The following is a 19,217-nucleotide window of genomic DNA, read 5'->3' on the forward strand; positions in this document are numbered from 1 at the left end:
TTCTATCCATGTTGTCACAAATGACAGGATTTTCTTTTTTAAGGCTGCACAGTATTCCACTGTGTATACATTCCACATTTTCTTTATTTATTCATCTGCTGATGGACACTTAGGTTTATTCCATAACTTTGCTATTGTCAATTGTGCTGCAATGAACATGGGAGTGCAGGCAAATCTTCAACAAACTGGTTTCAAATCTTTTGGGTAAATATTCACAAATGGGATTGCTGGATCATATGGTCATTCTAGTTTTAGTTTTTTGAGGAAGCTTCATACAGTTTTCCATCATGGCTTTACTAATTTACATTACCACCACCAATACACAAGGTTCCCTTTTCTCCACAGCTTCTAGAGTTTTCAAACAAGGTCATTACTTACATGAAGCCGTAGACTGCAGGGATGAAATCCCAGGAGCTGAGAAGGAAGAAGGACAGGCAAATGATTACCATGAGGCTTCCCACATACATCATGGTGTACTCCCAAGAGAAGATCCAGAAGGCTTTGCTCTTCATCTTCACGGGTATATACTGCCGCTAGGAGAGAAGGCAAAACAGTACATTTAGAGATATCAAAAACACAGAGCCGGCCGGGCGCTGTGGCTCACGCCTGTAATCCTAGCTCTTGGGAGGCCGAGGCGGGCGGATTGCTCAAGGTCAGGAGTTCGAAACCAGCCTGAGCAAGAGCGAGACCCCGTCTCTACTATAAATAGAAAGAAATTAATTGGCCAACTGATATATATATATAAAAAATTAGCCGGGCATGGTGGCGCATGCCTGTAGTCCCAGCTACTCGGGAGGCTGAGGCAGAAGGATCACTCAAGCCCAGGAGTTTGAGGTTGCTGTGAGCTAGGCTGACGCCACGGCACTCACTCTAGCCTGGACAACAAAGTGAGACTCTGTCTCAAAAAAAAAAAAAAAAAAAAAAAACACAGAGCAGTTATCAGCTTAAATTTGAAGATCCCTCCTCAAAAACCATGCCATGATGCACATGTTTATAATTTTCCTTTGGTATGTAATTAAGTAAGAACGATATAAGTGTTAAAAAAAAAAAAAGGTGTTAAGTGTGCATCCTTTGACCTCAGACCTAGTAACACCATTTTTAGGTATGTATCCTAGAGATATGGTACACAAAATACAAATGAAGGGATATTCATTACCCCATTATTTCGAATAGCAAGAAAAAATCCTTCAATAGAGGAAAAATTAAATTGTGGCATATTGGTATACTATTTATAGGTTAAATGAATAAACTGTATCTAGATTGTCAACATGGCTAGATTTCAAAAATATGAGATTAGCTATTAATAGAAAATTGCCAAATAATCCATATAAAATTATTTATATATTTTGAGATTATATCTAACAATACTACATATTATTTATAGATATATATGCATATATCTTTAAAAGTTTTATAAAACATAGATCAGAAGAACACATATTAAAGTCATGATAGCATTAGCCTCCGGGGAAAGAGAGAGGGAAATACGATTGGAACCTAAGAAACTTCAACTTTATCAATAATATTTTATTAAACAAAAGCAAATATGAAACAATATGGCAACAATCAGTATTTGTTTACTTTGGGTAGTAGGCATATGGCTGTAATTATACTATTTTCTGTATTTTTCCTCTATTAAAAATGTTTTCCATAAACACAAAAAAATAAGATGCTGGAGAAAAAAGAATTAATTTACAATTTGTTCTAAGAAAAAGGAAAATAAGAGATACTAAAAAGAAAAAAGAAGTAGTAAGAAAACAAATGAATACAAACATAACACAATCAACTCAAATGGATCAAACTCTGTAACTAAAAAGTCATATTTTCAGGAAGAAAAAATCAGTTACACAGCTACATGCTATTTACAAAAGGTATACTTTAAACCACAAGACTAGAAAAGCTGAAAATAAAAGTACTGAAGATGCTGGGCTTGGTGGCTGACTCTTGTAATCCTAGCACTCTGGGAGGCTGAGGCAGGAGGATTGCTTAAGGGCAGGAGTTCAAGATCAGCCTGAGCAAGAGTGAAAATCCTAGCACTCTGAGAGGCCGAGGCAGGCGGATTGCTAGAGGTCAGGAGTTTGAAACCAGCCTGAGCAAGAACAAGACCCATCTCTACTATAAATAGAAAGAAATTAATTGGCCAACTAACATGTATAGAAAGAATGAGCCGGGCATGGTGGCGCATGCCTATAGTCCCAGCTACTCAGGAGGCTGAGGCAGCAGGATTGCTTGAGCCCAGGAGTTTGAGGTTGCTGTGAGCTAGGCTGACACCATGGCACTCACTCTAGCCTGGGCAACAAAGCAAGACTCTGTCTCAAAAAAAAAAGAAAGAAAGAAAGAAATTAGCTGGACAACTAAAATACACACACACACACACACACACACACACACACACACACACGTTAGCTGGGCATGGTGGCACATGCCTGTAGTCCCAGCTACTCTGAAGGCTGAGGCTAGGAGGATTGCTTGAGCCCAGGAGTTTGAGATTGCTATGAGCTAGGCTAACAACACGGCACTCTAGCTCGGGCAACAGAGTGAGACTGTCTCCAAAAAAAAAAAGATTGAAGAAGATATGCCAGAGAAACACTAAGCAAAAAAAGCTAATGTGGTTATACTGTTACCAGATAAAACGGATCTTTATACAAAATAGTACTGCAGAGGGAAAGATGGTCCACAATGATAAAAGGTACAGTTCATGAGAAAGATATAGCAGTTCTAAACTTGTATGTACCTAATAATATAGTCTCAAATTATATAAAACAAAGACGGAGCTACAAAGGAAAAATAGACAAATCTATCATCAGTGCATAAATGACAGGTCAAGCAGACAAAAATCAGTACTCAAGTAGGAAAAATGAATAGCACATTTAAGTTTAATCTCAGAAGATCTTATAAAACATAATAAGCATATAGAGCAGTATATCTAATAACTGAATAATGCACATTCATTTTGGTGGCAAATCTAAGAATGCACTGCCAAACTGGGGTTATAGAGTTGGTTTGGTTTTTTTTTTTTTGAGACAAGAGTCTCACTTTGTTGCCCAGGCTAGAGTGAGTGCCATGGCGTCAGCCTAGCTCACAGCAACCTCAAACTCCTGGGCTCAAGCAATCCTACTGCCTCAGCCTCCCAAGTAGCTGGGACTACAGGCATGCGCCACTATGCTTAGCTAATTTTTTCTCTATATATTAGTTGGCCAATTAATTTCTTTCTATTATAGCAGAGACGGAGTCTCACTCTTGTTCAGGCTGGTTTTGAACTCCTGACCTTGAGTGATCCTCCCATCTCAGCCTCCCAGAGTGCTAGGATTACAGGCGTTAGCTACTGCGCCCGGCCTGGGGTTATAAAGATTTACCCCTGTTTTACCCTAATCGCTTTAGCTTTTCTGTTTAGGTTGTTGATCCATTTTCCATTTAATTTTTGTATGTAGAGTGGGGTAGAAATCCAACTTCATTCTTTTGCATGTGTTTATTTGGTTGTCCCTGAACCATTTGTTGAAGAGACTATTCTTTCTTTCTTGAATGATCTTGGTACCCTTGTCACAAATCAATTGGCCATGGTACTGGGTTTTAACCCAGAGAATAAAATTCATATTCATGAAACCATACTAATGAAAATAAATAACTGAATAAATAAACTAGAGAGAAGGAACAACTGCTCTTCCTCACATGATTCCAACTAATAAGTATAGAAATGAGGTGTGGAAATAAAATCATTATTGGGTAATTGTTGCAGACAAGATCTATTGATGGATGCTAAAATTAGTGGGTAAAAATGTGAGGAGACACAAATTTGGCATAATCTTGAAATACCTTCCCCAAGATACTTACTAAGTACAAAAGAAAAAACTTTACAGTGGAGAAACCTGGTAGACAGCAAGTTAACCTAGTGATCAAGGTAAACACCACCACTGATAAGATACAGTGACATCATAAAGCCCTCAATATGGTGTCCTGAGGACACAATATGCATATTTCCCCCCAAAAAAGTATAACTTCAGCCCAACCATGAGAAAACATATGACAATCTAAATTGATGTGCATTTGACAAAAATAACTTCAAAAGTCATGAATGACAAGAGAAGACAGAGCAAGTGTCTCAGACAAGAGGAGACTAAGAAGATACAACTAAATGCAATGTGGGACCTGAATAGGATATCCTGGAACAAAACAACTGCCCTAGTAGAAAAACACAAAATTCTAGTAAGGTCTGTGGTTAATAATATTGCATAAATGTTAATTTTTTTGTTCTTGATAATTGTACTATGGTTATACAAAGTGTTAATATTAGCAGAAGTGGGGTGAGGGATACAAGGAAACTACTGTTTTCGCCACTTTTCTGTAAGTCTAAAAATAGTTTAAAATGAAAAGCTTTAAAAAATGGAGATGAAATAATCTGTTACAAGGTTGGTTAAAAAAATATAAACATACAATTTTAAAAGTTAGAGAGCTCTCCAGGACTTAGTATGAAAAACAGAAGCCCTTCACCTCTAACCTTCATTAAATCAAGATTGTTAATTGTGATGTTCAAATAATCTATATAATTATTAAACACTTTGGCTACCTAATCTTACTTGCATAAAGATTTGTACAAGAATGTTTATAGTAGCTCTATAACAGACAAAAACTGAAAACAGGCCAAGTTCCCATCAATAGGAGAATAAACAAAATGTTGTACATCCACACACATAAAAATTACACAGCAATAAAAGGAATGTATGCAACAACATGAATCAATCTCAAAAACAAAGTGAATGAAAGAAGCCTTACACAAAAGACTCATACTGTTTTATTCTATTTATTATGGTTAAATAGTCATTGTTAACTGTAGGTGGTGGGTGTATGAGTGGTCATATTTGTTCTTCCTTTGAAATTTTTCAATATAAAATGTTGGTGGGAATGGGGGATGGTCATGACGGAGACTCAGACTTGTGGGGGGAGGGGGGAAATGGGCATTTATTGAAACCTTAAAATCTGTACTCCCATAATATGCCGAAATTAAAAAAAAAAAATGTTGGTGGGAAAATGTCAAACTTAAAATATTGTTTAGCAATCCATACATATATAGGAAAACTCTTAAGGAAAGCAAGAGAATGATTAGCAAAAAATTCAGGATAGTCATAACCTCTGGGCTAGAGGGAAGGAGTACAATGTAGAAGGGGGACCCAAGGGGTTTCCAAAAATCTAGAATGATCATATTACTTAAGCAAGACAGAGGGAGCAGAGGTGTTATTTGGTTATCCTTTAAACTATACAAATATTATTATAAAGCAGAAATAATTTTTTTAAATGAATAAAAGCATTCAAGGCAGATGGGAACATCATGAGTCTGGGTCCTGAGGGGGGAAGGAACGTGCCACACTGGAGGAACAGAGGTCAGTGTGGTTTGAGGCATAAGGAGTGAGGAGGAAGTGGCACATGATCAGCCTCAAGAGGCAGAGAGCAGCCAGATTACATGGGATCAAGCCATTCTGGTCACATACAATTCATAGGTTCTTTAACAGTTGTCTTGAAAAGAGTAAGGTGAGTGAGGATTAGCTCTTTTTCTACAATCTTGCAGCAAACAAAGCAAGTTCCACAGCAAATTCTGGCACACTTAGAGACATTTATTAAACAAATATTCATTAGTGAGCAGGCACAAAGCAGTTCATACAAACTATTCTAGAAGCTTAAGCCCCAGCTCTTTCTCCTTCTAGTTGTTTCTACCACCGCTACAAGAAAGGCTCACTCAAGGCAGAACTGACAACATCCCAGAAGCAGTTTTGCTGCCTTTAGACTCACATCAGGAAACCAACCAGAAATCTGACCAAAGGCAAGACAAAAAAGCTGGGTTAAGAATTAAGCCTCTAAGGCAAGAAGTTACAGGCCTTGTTATGTTTTTATTCCTTCTTTGTGCAAGTATAAGAAGTAGCTCTAAAATATTTTAGCCAATACCACTTCTTTTGAATACTTTAATTTCACCAATGAGTACCTACTTCTAACATTCATTTTGTTAATTAGACACTAATTTCACCAATAAAAATCCGATCTGCTCTGAAAGTCACCATGCTAATTAGAAAAGGTATTGATCGGCCGGGTGCAGTGGCTCACGCCTATAATCCTAGCACTCTGGGAGGCCGAGGCAGATGGATTGCTCGAGGTCAGGAGTTCAAAACCAGCCTGAGCAAGAGCAAGACCTCCATCTCTACTATAAATAGAAAGAAATTAATTGGCCAACTAAAAATATATAGAAAAAATTAACTGGGCATGGTGGCACATGCCTGTAGTCCCAGCTACTCGGGAGGCTGAGGCAGTAGGATTGCTTGAGCCCAGGAGTTTGAGGTTGCTATGAGCCAGGCTGATGCCATGGCACTCACTCTAGCCTGGGCAACAAAGCAAGACTCTGTCTCAAAAAAAAAACAACAAAAAAAAAAAACCAACTTTACTGTCTCCTAGCCACACGTGGCTATTTAAATTTAAATTAGCAAAAAATCAATTAAAATTAAAGATTTAGTTCCTCAGTCTCACTAGCACATTTGAAGTGCTGAATAGCCACATATGGCTTGTGACTTCTGTATTGACAATGCAGATAGTGAACATTCCCATCATCATGAAAATTCTATTGGACAGTACTGATCTAAAAGAATAAAATTTCAAGAGAATGATGTATTTTCTGGCGATGGAAAAATAACTCAAAAGAGAAGGTATCCACAGATAAATTCAAAGAAGGCACTTAGGTTCTGAGTTCCTTTCATCACTGTGATCTTCTCTTCCTCCTGAAAAATACTGCCATTCAGCAAAGAAGGAAGAAAGGAAAGGAGGAAGAAAACCACAGCCAAGAGGAGGGGAAAAACCCTCAAAAGCAAAAATTTTGTTTTGTCTTTCCATTCCTCCCTGGTAATATTTTAAAAGAAATATGTCAGTAAGTGAAAAAAGATGGCCATGAAGAACTGAATCAAGTAGACTGTTAAAAGCAGCTCTCCTGGGAAAGGCCTAAACACAGAGCCAGGAGATGAGGTTTTACTGTGCAAATCCCATTAGCAGCCAACAAGTTTCAGTTGGCTACCATGTGCTTGATTCAACCTAAAGTGTTACTATCAATGTTTGAGTGGAAAATGCTTTTTTTTTTCTTCTTGGCAAACTTGTGATTATAAAATGTGCACTAAATTTTAGGTATAATTTTGTTCTTAAGACATGGTCTTGGAGTCAGGTTTGCTTTGGGGAATACAGCTCTGAAATGATAAAGTAAAGTGGAGCATGTACTGAGTCTATTTATAAAAATTGAACTTGTACTTAATCTTTCAGGACTACTACTGTTACAAGTGAGGCACACCTAAAATTCTTAAAAAAGAAATTCCAGAAGCTTTTGATGGCTTGTTGTTTATAAACACTAGGGCCAAACTTAATCCAGAGGTTGTGAAAGTTGATTATACAAATTGAGTCATTCTTGTCATACCCAACTAAATCAGAGTTGAGGGGCCAGGAGGAAAAAAGAATTCTGGGTATGTAGCACCTGCTCTAAGAATTAAATTTTCCACAAGCCCAGCTGCTGAAACAGCCTGCTGAAACAACCTACTGTGACTTTAAGGCTAGTTTTATGTACCAATCACTCACCAATCAGAGCTTGCCAGCTTGCAAAAGCTTCTATAGTGCCAATAAGCTGTCTTTCAAAACAATATTTAACATTTTTCTTTCCAATAAAACTCCTAACCTTCTCTTTGTTCTTCTGACATGTGGACGACTACCGGGTTTATATATATGCCCTGAATTGCAATTACTGCTAACCAAATCAAATGTTTTAAATTTAGAAATTCATCTTTGTATTTTATTTGGCTTGAACAAGGTTCAAATTGAAAATTTCCTAATGAACACTGAGCTTTCATTTTATTCACCTCTTTTGCTCTACAGCAAATGCTGACTTAAAATGTAAGTATGTAAAATGTATGTATATCTATGTAAGTAGAAAGGTTGAAAGACTGATGCCCTAAAAATTCTGATCAATTTTTAAAACATTTTATTGTAACATAAAACACAAAATACAGGAAACCACACAAAACAAATACAAAGCTTAGTGAATGATTATAGGGTGAACATCTTTATAACCACTATCTAGGTCAGAGAAAGAACTTTCTAGCCACTCTCCAAGTTCCTCCATGTGCCCTGACCCAACCACAATCCCTGCTACTCCTTTGCAGTAATCGTTATCCTAGTTTTATAGTAATCACTTCCTTGCATTTCTTTATGGTTTTTACTTATATGTGCATCCCTTTATACTGCAGTCTTGCCTGTCTCTTAAAAATTTGATATAATTTTTCCTCCAGAATAGCCAAAACCATCCTGAGCAAAAAGAACGAAACTGGAGAAATCAGATTAACTGACTTCAAATTATACTACAGAGCTGTAGCAATCAAAACAGCACACTATTGGCATAAAAACAGACACATAGACCAATGGAACAGAATAGAGAATCCAGAAATAAATCCACACATCTATAGCAAACTTATCTTTGACAACTGTGTCAAGAACATACAGTGGGATGCTGGGCATGGTGGCTCACGCCTGTAATCCTAGCGCTCTGGGAGGCCGAGGTGGGCGGATTGCTCGAGGTCAGGAGTTTGAAACCAGCCTGAGCAAGAGGGAGACCCTGTCTCTACTATAAATAGAAAGAAATTAATTTGCCAATTAAAAATTTTTGGAAAAAATTAGCTGGGCATGGTGGCGCATGCCTGTAGTCCCAGTTACTCGGGAGGCTGAGGCAGGAGGATTGCTTGAGCCCAGGAGTTTGAGGTTGCTATGAGCTAGACTGATGCCATAGCACTCTGGCCTGGGCAACAAAGTGAAACTCTGTCTCCAAAAGAAAAAAAAAAGAATACAGTGGGACAAGGACAGTCTCTTCAATAAACAGGGATGGGAAAACTGGATATCCACATGCAGAAGAATGAAACTAGACCCTTATCTCTCACCATAAGCAAATATCAAATCAAAATGGATTAAAGACTTAAATCTAAGACCTGAAACTATGAAACTACCAAAAGAAGACATTGGAGAGATGCTTCAGGACATTGATCTGGGCAATGGTTTCTTGAGTAATACCCCTAAAGAAAGACGACCAAAGCATAATTGGACAAATGGGATCACATCAAGCTAAAAGTTTCTGCACAGCAAGAGAAACTATCAACAAAAGGTAAAGACAACCCACAGAATGGGAGATAATATTTGCAAACTACCCATGTAACAAGGGTATAATAACTAGAATATATAAGGAGCTCCAATGACTCAACAGGAAAAAATTGAATTATCTAATTAAAACCTGGGCAAAAGATCTGAATAGACATTTCTTAAAAGAAGACATTCAAATGGCCAACAGGTATGTGAAAAAACGCTCAACATCTTTGGGGAAATGCATATCAAACCCACAATGAGACTGGGCACGGGGCTCACGCCTGTAATCCTAGCATTCTGGGAGGCTGAGGCAGGTGGATCACTCAAGGTCGGGAGTTTGAAACCAGCCGAAGCAAGAGCAAGACCCCATCTCTACTAAAAATAGAAACAAATTAGCTGGACAACTAAAAATATATAGAAAAAATTAGCGGGGCATGGTGGCGCATGCCTGTAGTCCCATCTACTCGGGAGCCTGAGGCAGAAGGATTGCTTGAGCCCAGGAGTTTGAGGTTGCTGTGAGCTAGGCTGACACCACGGCACTCTAGCCCAGGCAATAGAGTGAGACTCTGTCTCAAAAAAAAAAAAAAAAAAAAAAAGAGCACAGATCTTCCATTTCTTCAAAGGCAGCCAAAAATACAAATTTTGCACATGAATTTTTAAAATGCTGACAACTAATTTTTTAAAAACTTAAACACCAGGGTCAAACAAAACATCTGTGGGCCACATTTGATCCATGGGTTATGTGCACTGTCAACCTGAGAAATGTAACCAGCAGTTATAATATCCCAGAAGTGACATTGTTGCTAAATATATAAAAATATTCAGCAAAGGAAAATAATTCTCAGACTGCTTCAGAAAAAGCCAAACTATAATAAGAAACGGGAGAAATTTACAATTATCTCCCACTCCCCAACTCTCTAAAAAATTAGGAAGAAAAGCATTATCAATACAGAAATTATTTTCTTTTTAGGACATGGTATGAAAGGGGAAAAGTCAGTTATCAGAATAAACTCTTATAGGGAGTTGGAAACTAACAAAAGTTTTTACATCTAAGCTCTTAGAATATCAAGAAGAGACCCAGGAGATATTATTTTGCCTGACAGGTATATTAGAGGCAACAAAACTTGTGGAAAAATTTATTGAAAATGCTTGATCAAGCTCTTACCCTCATTTTTACCTGTTCCAGAAAGAAAGCAAGCTAACAGCACTGCCACCTCTGCCCTGGCAACCACCTTAGGCAGCAGAGATAAAAAGAAAACTGCTGGGGAAAAAAGCATAAGTTGTGAAAACTCTAAATAAGGCCCCATAGAAGGTCTGGGGAAGGACCCAGTTATCAAGAAAGACCTGATTGGGTTTGGCTCCTTTGGCGTGAGCTAATATCATGTGACCTGACTCAAGTTCCAGAAAATATAGAAATCGCAAGATGAACCTTTTCAGTTTGAAGACAGGAGGTCAGATAGGATTAAAGCAAAACTAAAGGTATTTCCCCTATTGTCTGTTATTGTCTTTGAAACAAAATAAGGACCTCAAACCATCCAAGGGGGTCCAAGGCTTTAGGAATCCCAAGCAAAAGGAAAGAGGGAACTAGAAACTTCCCAGAACTATACCGTGAGCCTTTCGACAAGACTCCCTCAGTCTCACAGTTTCAGCTTCTTGGTCCTACACATTTGGCTATCCTTCACTGGAGCCTCTTGATCCTGTGTACGTTAGGGCGCTCCAATTTATTCTGCATTCTATCAGATCATAACATTTTAGGTTCTCTCTAATTTGGAAACTAGGCTCTAAGCCAAGGGCAGAGGAAGAGTAGAGCTGGGGGAGGGAAGCAGATGGGCTCAAACTACCATTCTCATAAGTGACTCACCAGGGAGCCAGAAGCAGCATCCCCTGCCTTTGATCCTGTGTCTCATGAAGGGAGAATAGCTTTACTTCTGGGACTGATGAGACACTAGCACTCTCTAGAAATTCCACTGGCACAATGGATGCAGGTTTATAGTGTCAAAATGAAGAAGTACAAACTCACAGTTCCTTTGACTCCAAAAAATTAATTATTTTCTTTTCCCCTCATCCCCTCACATACTTACAGACTGGTGTCCATGTCCTTTCCATGAACAGCTGAATACTAACAACCACAGCTAATATCTATTGAGCTTTTAATAGACTAGTCTAAATATTTGACATGTATCATCATTTTGCTGCAGTAGGTACTACTATCCCTATTTTATAAATTAGGAAACTGAGCCACAGAGAGTTTATTTATTTTTTTCTTTTTTTGTTTTTTGAGACAGAGTCTCACTCTGTTACCCAGGCCAGAGTGCTGTAGTGTCAGCCTAGCTCACAGCAACCTCAAACTCCTGGGCTCAAACAATCCTTCTGCCTCAGTTTCCCAAGTAGCTGGGACTATAGGCATGTACCACCATGCCCGGCTAATTTTTTCTATATATTTCTAGTTGGCCAATTAAATTTCTTTCTATTTTTAGTAGAGATGGGGTCTTGCTCTTGCTCAGGTTGGTTGTGAACTCCTGACCTTGAGCAATCCTCCTGCCACGGCTTCCCAGAGTGCTAGGATTACAGGTGTGAGCCACCATGCCCAGCCCAGAGAGAAGTTTAAATACTCATTTGCTCAGGGTCACAGAACTAATAAGTACGGAAACCAAAAACATCAGAGCCTATATTCTACTGCCCTCTTTTTTATTAAAAAATTTTTCAAACATGCAGAAAAGTTGAAAGAATAATATAATCAACCATGTATCTGCCACTTAGATTAAATATTAACACCTCACCCTATTTTATCTGTGTGCATACATTTATTTTTGCTGAACTATTTAAAAGTTGAACACGTCATGACAACTTTTCCCTAAAACACTTCTGCATATAGCTCCCCAAAACAAGGACATTCTCCTGCATACTACAATACTATTATCACATCCAAGTGTTAACAATTCCCTACCTTATATCTATTTTCAATTTTTTTTTGTTTTTTTTTTTTTTTGGAGAGAGAGAGTCTCACTCTGTTGCCCATGCTAGAGTGCCGTGGCGTCAGCCTAGCTCACAGCAACCTCAAACTCTTAGGCTCAAGCAATCCTCCTGCCTCAGCCTCCTGAGTAGCTGGGACTACAGATATACGATACCATGCCAAGCTAATTTTTTCTTTTTTTTTAATAATTATTTTACATTTTTTCAGCTTATTATGACAATACCATTTTTCATAGAGTTGCACCTGGTTTTATAGTCCAAGGGGGAGATCCTACTGGCACAGGGACAGGTGGAAAGTCTATGGAGCCCCATTCAAGGTAAAACTGAATTATTATTATTATTACTACCACTACTACTATTATTTGCAAATCAGCTTGGAATGCTTAATTGAAAATGATTGTGCCCCACAAGAAGAAAAAACATCTTACTTTAGTATATAAAATTAGATGTCTGTCACATATTTAGAATTACATAGGCATAAGAGCAACATTTAGCCTATCAAGCATTCTTTCTGTTGTCTTATGGCAAGTTTTTATGTTAACTGAATTCACATAGATCTACAGGTGGTAGTGGAAAAAAATATGATTCAGAAAAAAAGACTATATAGCATATTTCCTGATGTCTGACTGTATCTAATCTCTGAAACTTAGTAAAATATAAAAAAAAACAATTTTAAACATCACATATGCTACCCTATTTGAAAACATTGTATTTTAAAATCTATATGGAATCTGTAGTAATCTGTTCCGGCTGCTAAAAAAAATAATACTGAGTAAGTAGCTTAGACAACAGGAATTTATTTCTCACAGTTCTGGAAGCTGGGAAGTCTAAGACCAGGGTGTCTGCCAACTTGATGCCTGGTGAGGTCTCTCTTTCTGGCTTCCAGATGACCGCCTTCTCTGACAATCTCACACGGGGAAGAGAAAGAACGTGCAGCTAATTTTTTCTATGTATATATTTTTAGTTGTCCAGCTAATTTCTTTCTATTTTTAGTAGAGACAGGGTCTTGCTCTTGCTCATGCTCAGGCTGGTCTTGAACTCCTGAGCTCAAACGATCCGCCCACTTTGGCTTCCCAGAGTGCTAGGATCACAGGTGTGAGCCACTGCACCCAGCCTATGTTCAAAAATGTTTAATTGAAAAAAAAAAAAAAAACAAAAACAACAAAAAAAAATGTTTAATTGTCCACTCAGACATCTTTTACAACTGTTTTTTCCAAACCAGAATCCAATCAAGACACTCCTATTACATTTAGTTATTGGTCTCTCTTTTTTTTTTTTGAGTCAGAGTCTCGCTCTGTTGCCTGGGCTCTAGTGCGGTGGTGTCAGCCTAGCTCATAGCAACCTCAAACTCCCGGGCTCAAGTAATCCTACTGCCTCAGCCTCCCAAGTAGCTGGGACTACAGGCATGCACCACCATGCCTGGTTAATTTTTTCTATATATTTTTAGTTGGCCAATTAATTTCTATTTTTAGTAGAGATGGGGTGTTGCTCTTGCTCAGGCTGGTCTTGAACTCCTGACCTTGAGCAATCCGCCTGCCTCGGCCTCCCAGAGTATTAGGATTACAGGCGTGAGCCACCCCACCCAGCCCTTTGTCTTTTTAGTCCAAAACAGTTTTTTTGCTTTGTCTTTTTCGTGGCATTGACATTTCGAAGAGAACCAAACCAGCTGTCTTATAGAGTGCCATACATTCTGGTTTGTCTTGTTTCCTTGTGGTGTCACTTAATTTGTTCTTCTGTCCTTTTATTTCCTAAAAACCCAAGGGCAGATCTAAAGGCTTAATTAAGGCTAACTTTTTGGGTAAGGATACTTTAGAATTGATACTGTGTACTTTCTACTGCATCGCACCAAGAAGTACATCATGTCAGGTTGTTCCATTCTAAGTGATGTGAGTTAGATTACTTAGTTAAGGTGTTAACTACCAAAACACTCCTTTGTGGAGATATATTTTTCCCTTTGCTATTGGCAAATAATTTAGAGGGTGGGAAGTGGAGAGTAATACTTTAGTACAATACCAATGCAAATATACTGTTCTCCAAAAACTATTCACCTAATGATTTTAGCATCCATTGATGATTTTTACTAGATTCAATAAAATTTTCACTGGTGATATGCTATTCTATCATTCTTTCTATATTGATAAGCTGGCACTCTTCTGTAAAGAAGAGCTTTCCTTAACAAGTGTGGGGAAACCATGGTTCTCTTCTTCTTTTTTTTTTTTTTTTTTTGAGACAGAGTCTCGCTTTGTTGCCCAGGCTAGAGTGAGTGCTGTGGCGTCAGCCTAGCTCACAGCAACCTCAAACTCCTGGGCTCAAGTGATCCTGCTGCTTCAGCCTCCCGAGTGCCTGGGACTATAGGCATGTGCCACCATACCCGGCTAATTTTTTCTCTATATATTAGTTGGCCGATTAATTTCTATTTATAGTAGAGAAGGGGTCTCACTCTTGCTCAGGCTGGTTTCAAACTCCTCAGCCTCCCAGAGTACTAGGATTACTGGCGTGAGCCACCACGCCCAGCCTATGCTTCCCTTATAAAGGCAGGGTAACTAACTGCTTAGTTCTTGCCCTTTAATTATTCATTTTCACAGTAAGAAATTGATAAAATAGCCACATCTAATGATGGCATATGTATTTTATTTCTCTCCTTTCCCCTTTTCTGAACATCACTATAGATAACGTGAAACTTTACTTATTCAACATTTTACAATTACTTATAGCCATCATTCTTTTGATGCTCAGAATACATCTCAAATTTGGCCGATGAAGCCCTTTCAGCTGGTTCCAGAGTTTTTCTGACTTAGTCCTATTTAGTAGTCTTTGAGGACTACTTTGCTTTCTGTCTTAACAAGATGCCCCAGTCAAGCTGTGCTCTTACATACTATGTTATACAATCTTTTCTAGAGGGAAGTGTGTCCCTAGGGAGGGCTTGAAAAATTCTGAGGAAAACAGAATGTCAGAAGATGTGTCACTTCCTTGTGTTTATCAAATCCACTTTGATTTGGAGGTAGAAAGTATATTTAAGACTAAGCGCAGGCCAGGCGCAGTGGCTCACGCCTGTAATCCTAGCACTCTGGGAGGCCGAGGCGGGCGGATTGCTTGAGGTCAGGAGTTCGAAACCAGCCTGAGCAAGAGCGAGACCTTGTCTCTACTATAAATAAAAATACATTAATTGGCCAACTAATAATATATAGAAAAAATTAGCCGGGCATGGTGGTGCATGCCTGTAATCCCAGCTACTCGGGAGGCTGAGGCAGGAGGATCGCTTGAGCCCAGGAGTTTGAGGTTGCTGTGAGCTAGGCTGACACCATGGCACTCACTGTAGCCTAGGCAAGAAAGTGAGACTCTGTCTCAAAAAAAAAAAAAGACTAAGTGCAGCCATCCATGCTAATGCTTACAGCTTTCCTAGGACTTCCCAAGCAAGTGCCATTCACCTTCTGGCCTAAACCCTGTGGTTCACAGGAAACTCAACCTCAGTTGGGACAGCCCACTCTGTCAGAGAACTGCTTTTTTAAAAAAATATTTTTATTTTCTAAGTTTTTTTTTTTTTTTTTTTTTGAGATAGAGTCTCACTCTGTTGCCCGGCTTGAGTACCATGGCATCAGCCTAGCTCACAGCAACCTCAAACTCCTGGGCTCAAGTGATCCTCCTGCCTCAGCCTCCTGAGGTAGCTGGGACTATAGGCATGTGCCACCATTCCCAGCTAATTTTTTCTATATATTTTTAGTTGGCCAATTAATTTCTTTCTATTTTTAGTAGAGATGGGGTCTCGCTCTTGCTCAGGCTAGTTTCTAACTCCTGACCTTGAGCGATCCTCCTGCCTTGGCCTCCCAGAGTGCTAGGATTATAGGCGTGAGCCACCACACCCGGCCAGAGAACTGCCTTATACTGAGCTTGTCATACCTTCTCCTCTCCAGAAGTCCTAGCTTCTTTCCTTGGAACCTATGGATCTCTGTGAAACGCAAGCCTGACGATCCATTTAGTGGTCTGACAGGAACTCAGTCCTAAAGAATAATTTCCTCATCCCCCCCCCCTCGTATTTAAACAAGTGGGTTTTGTTTCATGGATGTGAATGGACTGATTTTCCAAATAGCCTACCTTGACTCAGAGGCCCTACTGCCTTTCAGGCCACTTTATATACCATACTTACATAAAAACACATAAAATAGTATGGTTTGGGTTTTTAATTTCTACACAAATGGGATCCTGAAGTTCATCTCAAACTCCTCCCACTTCAGCTCCCCACATATAGACAGTTGCCTAGCACAGTCAATTCTCCCTCCTAGAATTCCACTGCATCTAGTTCCTCATCTCTTGCTGGCACTGGTTTGGGCCCCCAGTCAACCTCTCTGACTTGATCTGGTACAATGGTGTAAGTTTTCCCAACTTCAGCTCCTCCTACTCCCACCCAACCCACAGGCTGCTGCCAGTACAACCTTCCTGGTGCACTCACCTGCCTGCGATCTCAATTGCTTTACATCTGCAGAGTCTAGCGTAGTGTCTAACACACTCACTGTAGGTACTCAGTAAGTACTGGCAGAGGAGCTACTTGATTTCACCAGTCAGTTGTACTGTCCACTATTGTGAGGAGGAAATCTTCTTGAGTTTTAAACAAAAGTTGTTTTACATAAAGTGCTACTTATAAATTGACCTAACCAGGCCGGGCGCGGTGGCTCACGCCTGTAATCCTAGCTCTCTGGGAGGCCGAGGCGGGCGGATTGCTCGAGGTCGGGAGTTCAAAACCAGCCTGAGCAAGAGCGAGACCCCGTCTCTACTATAAATAGAAAGAAACTAATTGGCCAACTAATATATATAGAAAAAAATTAGCCGGGCATGGTGGCGCATGCCTGTAGTCCCAGCTACTCGGGAGGCTGAGACAGAAGGATCGCTTGAGCCCAGGAGTCTGAGGTTGCTGTGAGCTAGGCTGACGCCACAGCACTCACTCTAGCCTAGGCAACAAAGTGAGACTCTGTCTCAAAAAAAAAAAAAATAATAAAATAAAATAAAAATAAATTGACCTAACCATTTTAAAATTTTTAGTCAGTTCATGTGTGTGAGTAAATATATTTTTTCAATATTATTTATTTGATAAACAGTTGACAAAAATTCTGGTTGCGTGCATTCTCCTTATTGCTTAGCCTTTCTGAAGAACACACCAGCGATGCGCACCAACTGGGGGATGGACACGCTTGAATCTCTGACTGGGGCGGGGGGAAGGGCAATATATGTAACCTTAACATTTGTACTCCCATAATATGCTGGAAAAAAATAAAGAATACACCATAGGCCGGGCGCAGCGGCTCACGCCTGTAATCCTAGCACTCTGGGAGGCCAAGGTGGGCGGATTGCTCAAGGTCAGGAGTTCGAAACCAACCTGAGCAAGAGCGAGACCCCATCTCTACTATAAATAGAAAGAAATTAATTGGCCAACTAATATATAGAGAAAAAATTAGTCAGGCATGGTGGCGCATGCCTGTAATCCCAGCTACTCGGGAGGCTGAGGCTGTAGGATTGATTGAGCCCAGGAGTTTCAGGTTGCTGTGAACTAGGCTGACGCCACAGCACTCACTCTAGCATGAGTAACAAAGCGAGACTCTGTCTCAAAAAAAAAAAAGAATACACCATAAATATGAAGAAAGAAAGAACATACAAATAGCACATTGTTATATGGAAAAATGCTTGGATTCAACAAAAATACAAAATGAAAATCAAAACAAAAGAACTTCACAGTATGTTGACACATCTATTGAACTAGGAATCATAAATCAAACTTGAAAAGCCAGTGCTGACAGACTGGGAGGTAAGTGGTTCACTTCTCTTTAGACACTGCTGGTGGCACTGTGAATTGGTTTAGGCTTTCTGATGAATAATCTGGTATAACTGCTAACAAGAACTAAATCTAGCTACAGGAGCTATAGATGTGAATCTAATGTTGCATTAGTCTTTTCAGTTATCTTCTACCTCCTGTATTTTCTACTGTAATAATGTAATTTAAGGCCTTCCACAATGAACAATTCACTTTATTCCCTGGGTTTTCTATAAAAAGTTTTCAAGATATGATTTGGTTAAAAATAATTTGTTATAAAAATTGTGTTTGCAAATTAAACTGTAAAAGTATCCAAAGTCAAAAAAGAAAAAAAAAGAACTACTAAATCTTTCACACGCTTGGGTCCAATGATTCAGTGAAGGACATACCTTAAGGAAATATAATTATATTAATGACAACTAAAACACATCTCAAATTCCCCAAATAAGAGAAAGACCAAAATAACCATGTATCAATGTTTACATCAATACAATGATACATTATGAAGTTACTTAAAATGACAAGTACGTGGCCTATTTCAATAAATATAGGAGGTGGGATGAAAAAAAAGTTTTAAATAAAATAAAATAAATAAATAGATTCATTCAGCTTTAGCAGCAGTGTTTTGATTAAGAAGAACTCTGAAATTAGACATTTCTGAGTTTGAATCCTGGCACTGGTACCTGTATACTTTCAAGAAACACTTCTAACATTGGATTTGGACCATGTGGGGCCTGCAAGTAGTTACTTGCTCTTGAGGAAACGTGTACTATTCTTATTTGAGCAGAAAAGAGATGGTTAGAGAGCAGGCTCTTATGGCATCAGACTGAGTTTTGTTTTGTTTCATATTTGTTTGTTTTTAATGAACCTGACATTGTCAACATATAGACTGCCTGAGTTATATCTCAGCATGTCATTTGCTGGTCATGTGACCTTAAGTAAGTGACTTAACCTCCAAACATTCCAGTTTCAATTCATGTGTCTATTACGGCTAAGACTAGACTAATATATGGCTAATAATATGACCTACTTCAGACCAGAAAGTTATGAGGTTGAAATGATATGATGCCTATAGAGTACTTAGCATAGGGCCTGACATGTAGTATGTTCTCAGTAAAAGTCAGTAGTTGGTATTTTTTAATTAATATTTATTGATCACCACTATGTTCCAGCATTGCATCAGGTACACCCACTACATTTAAGTCCTATAAGGATCTTACAAGAGAAATGTTTTTAGAAAGAAAAATTAAAGAAATGAGCTTAGAGGGGTCTAAATACATTAGATGAAAAAAGAAAAATGCAA

The 19,217-nt window shown here is 38.9% G+C and overlaps 1 protein-coding gene across 1 annotated transcript in view; it reads right to left on the reverse strand.

Moving 5' to 3' along the window:
- The window catches only part of PIGU (phosphatidylinositol glycan anchor biosynthesis class U), a 95,056-nt gene that overhangs the window by 25,806 nt on the left and 50,033 nt on the right, over positions 1-19,217 (reverse strand). The window contains exon 8 of the mRNA XM_012754659.2: positions 379-533. Coding sequence (XP_012610113.1) covers positions 379-533 — 155 coding nt within the window. The remainder of the gene's footprint in view (positions 1-378; positions 534-19,217) is intronic.

Source organism: Microcebus murinus, chromosome 16, assembly GCF_040939455.1.
Source record: "Microcebus murinus isolate Inina chromosome 16, M.murinus_Inina_mat1.0, whole genome shotgun sequence".
Classification (NCBI taxonomy): Eukaryota; Metazoa; Chordata; class Mammalia; order Primates; family Cheirogaleidae; genus Microcebus; species Microcebus murinus.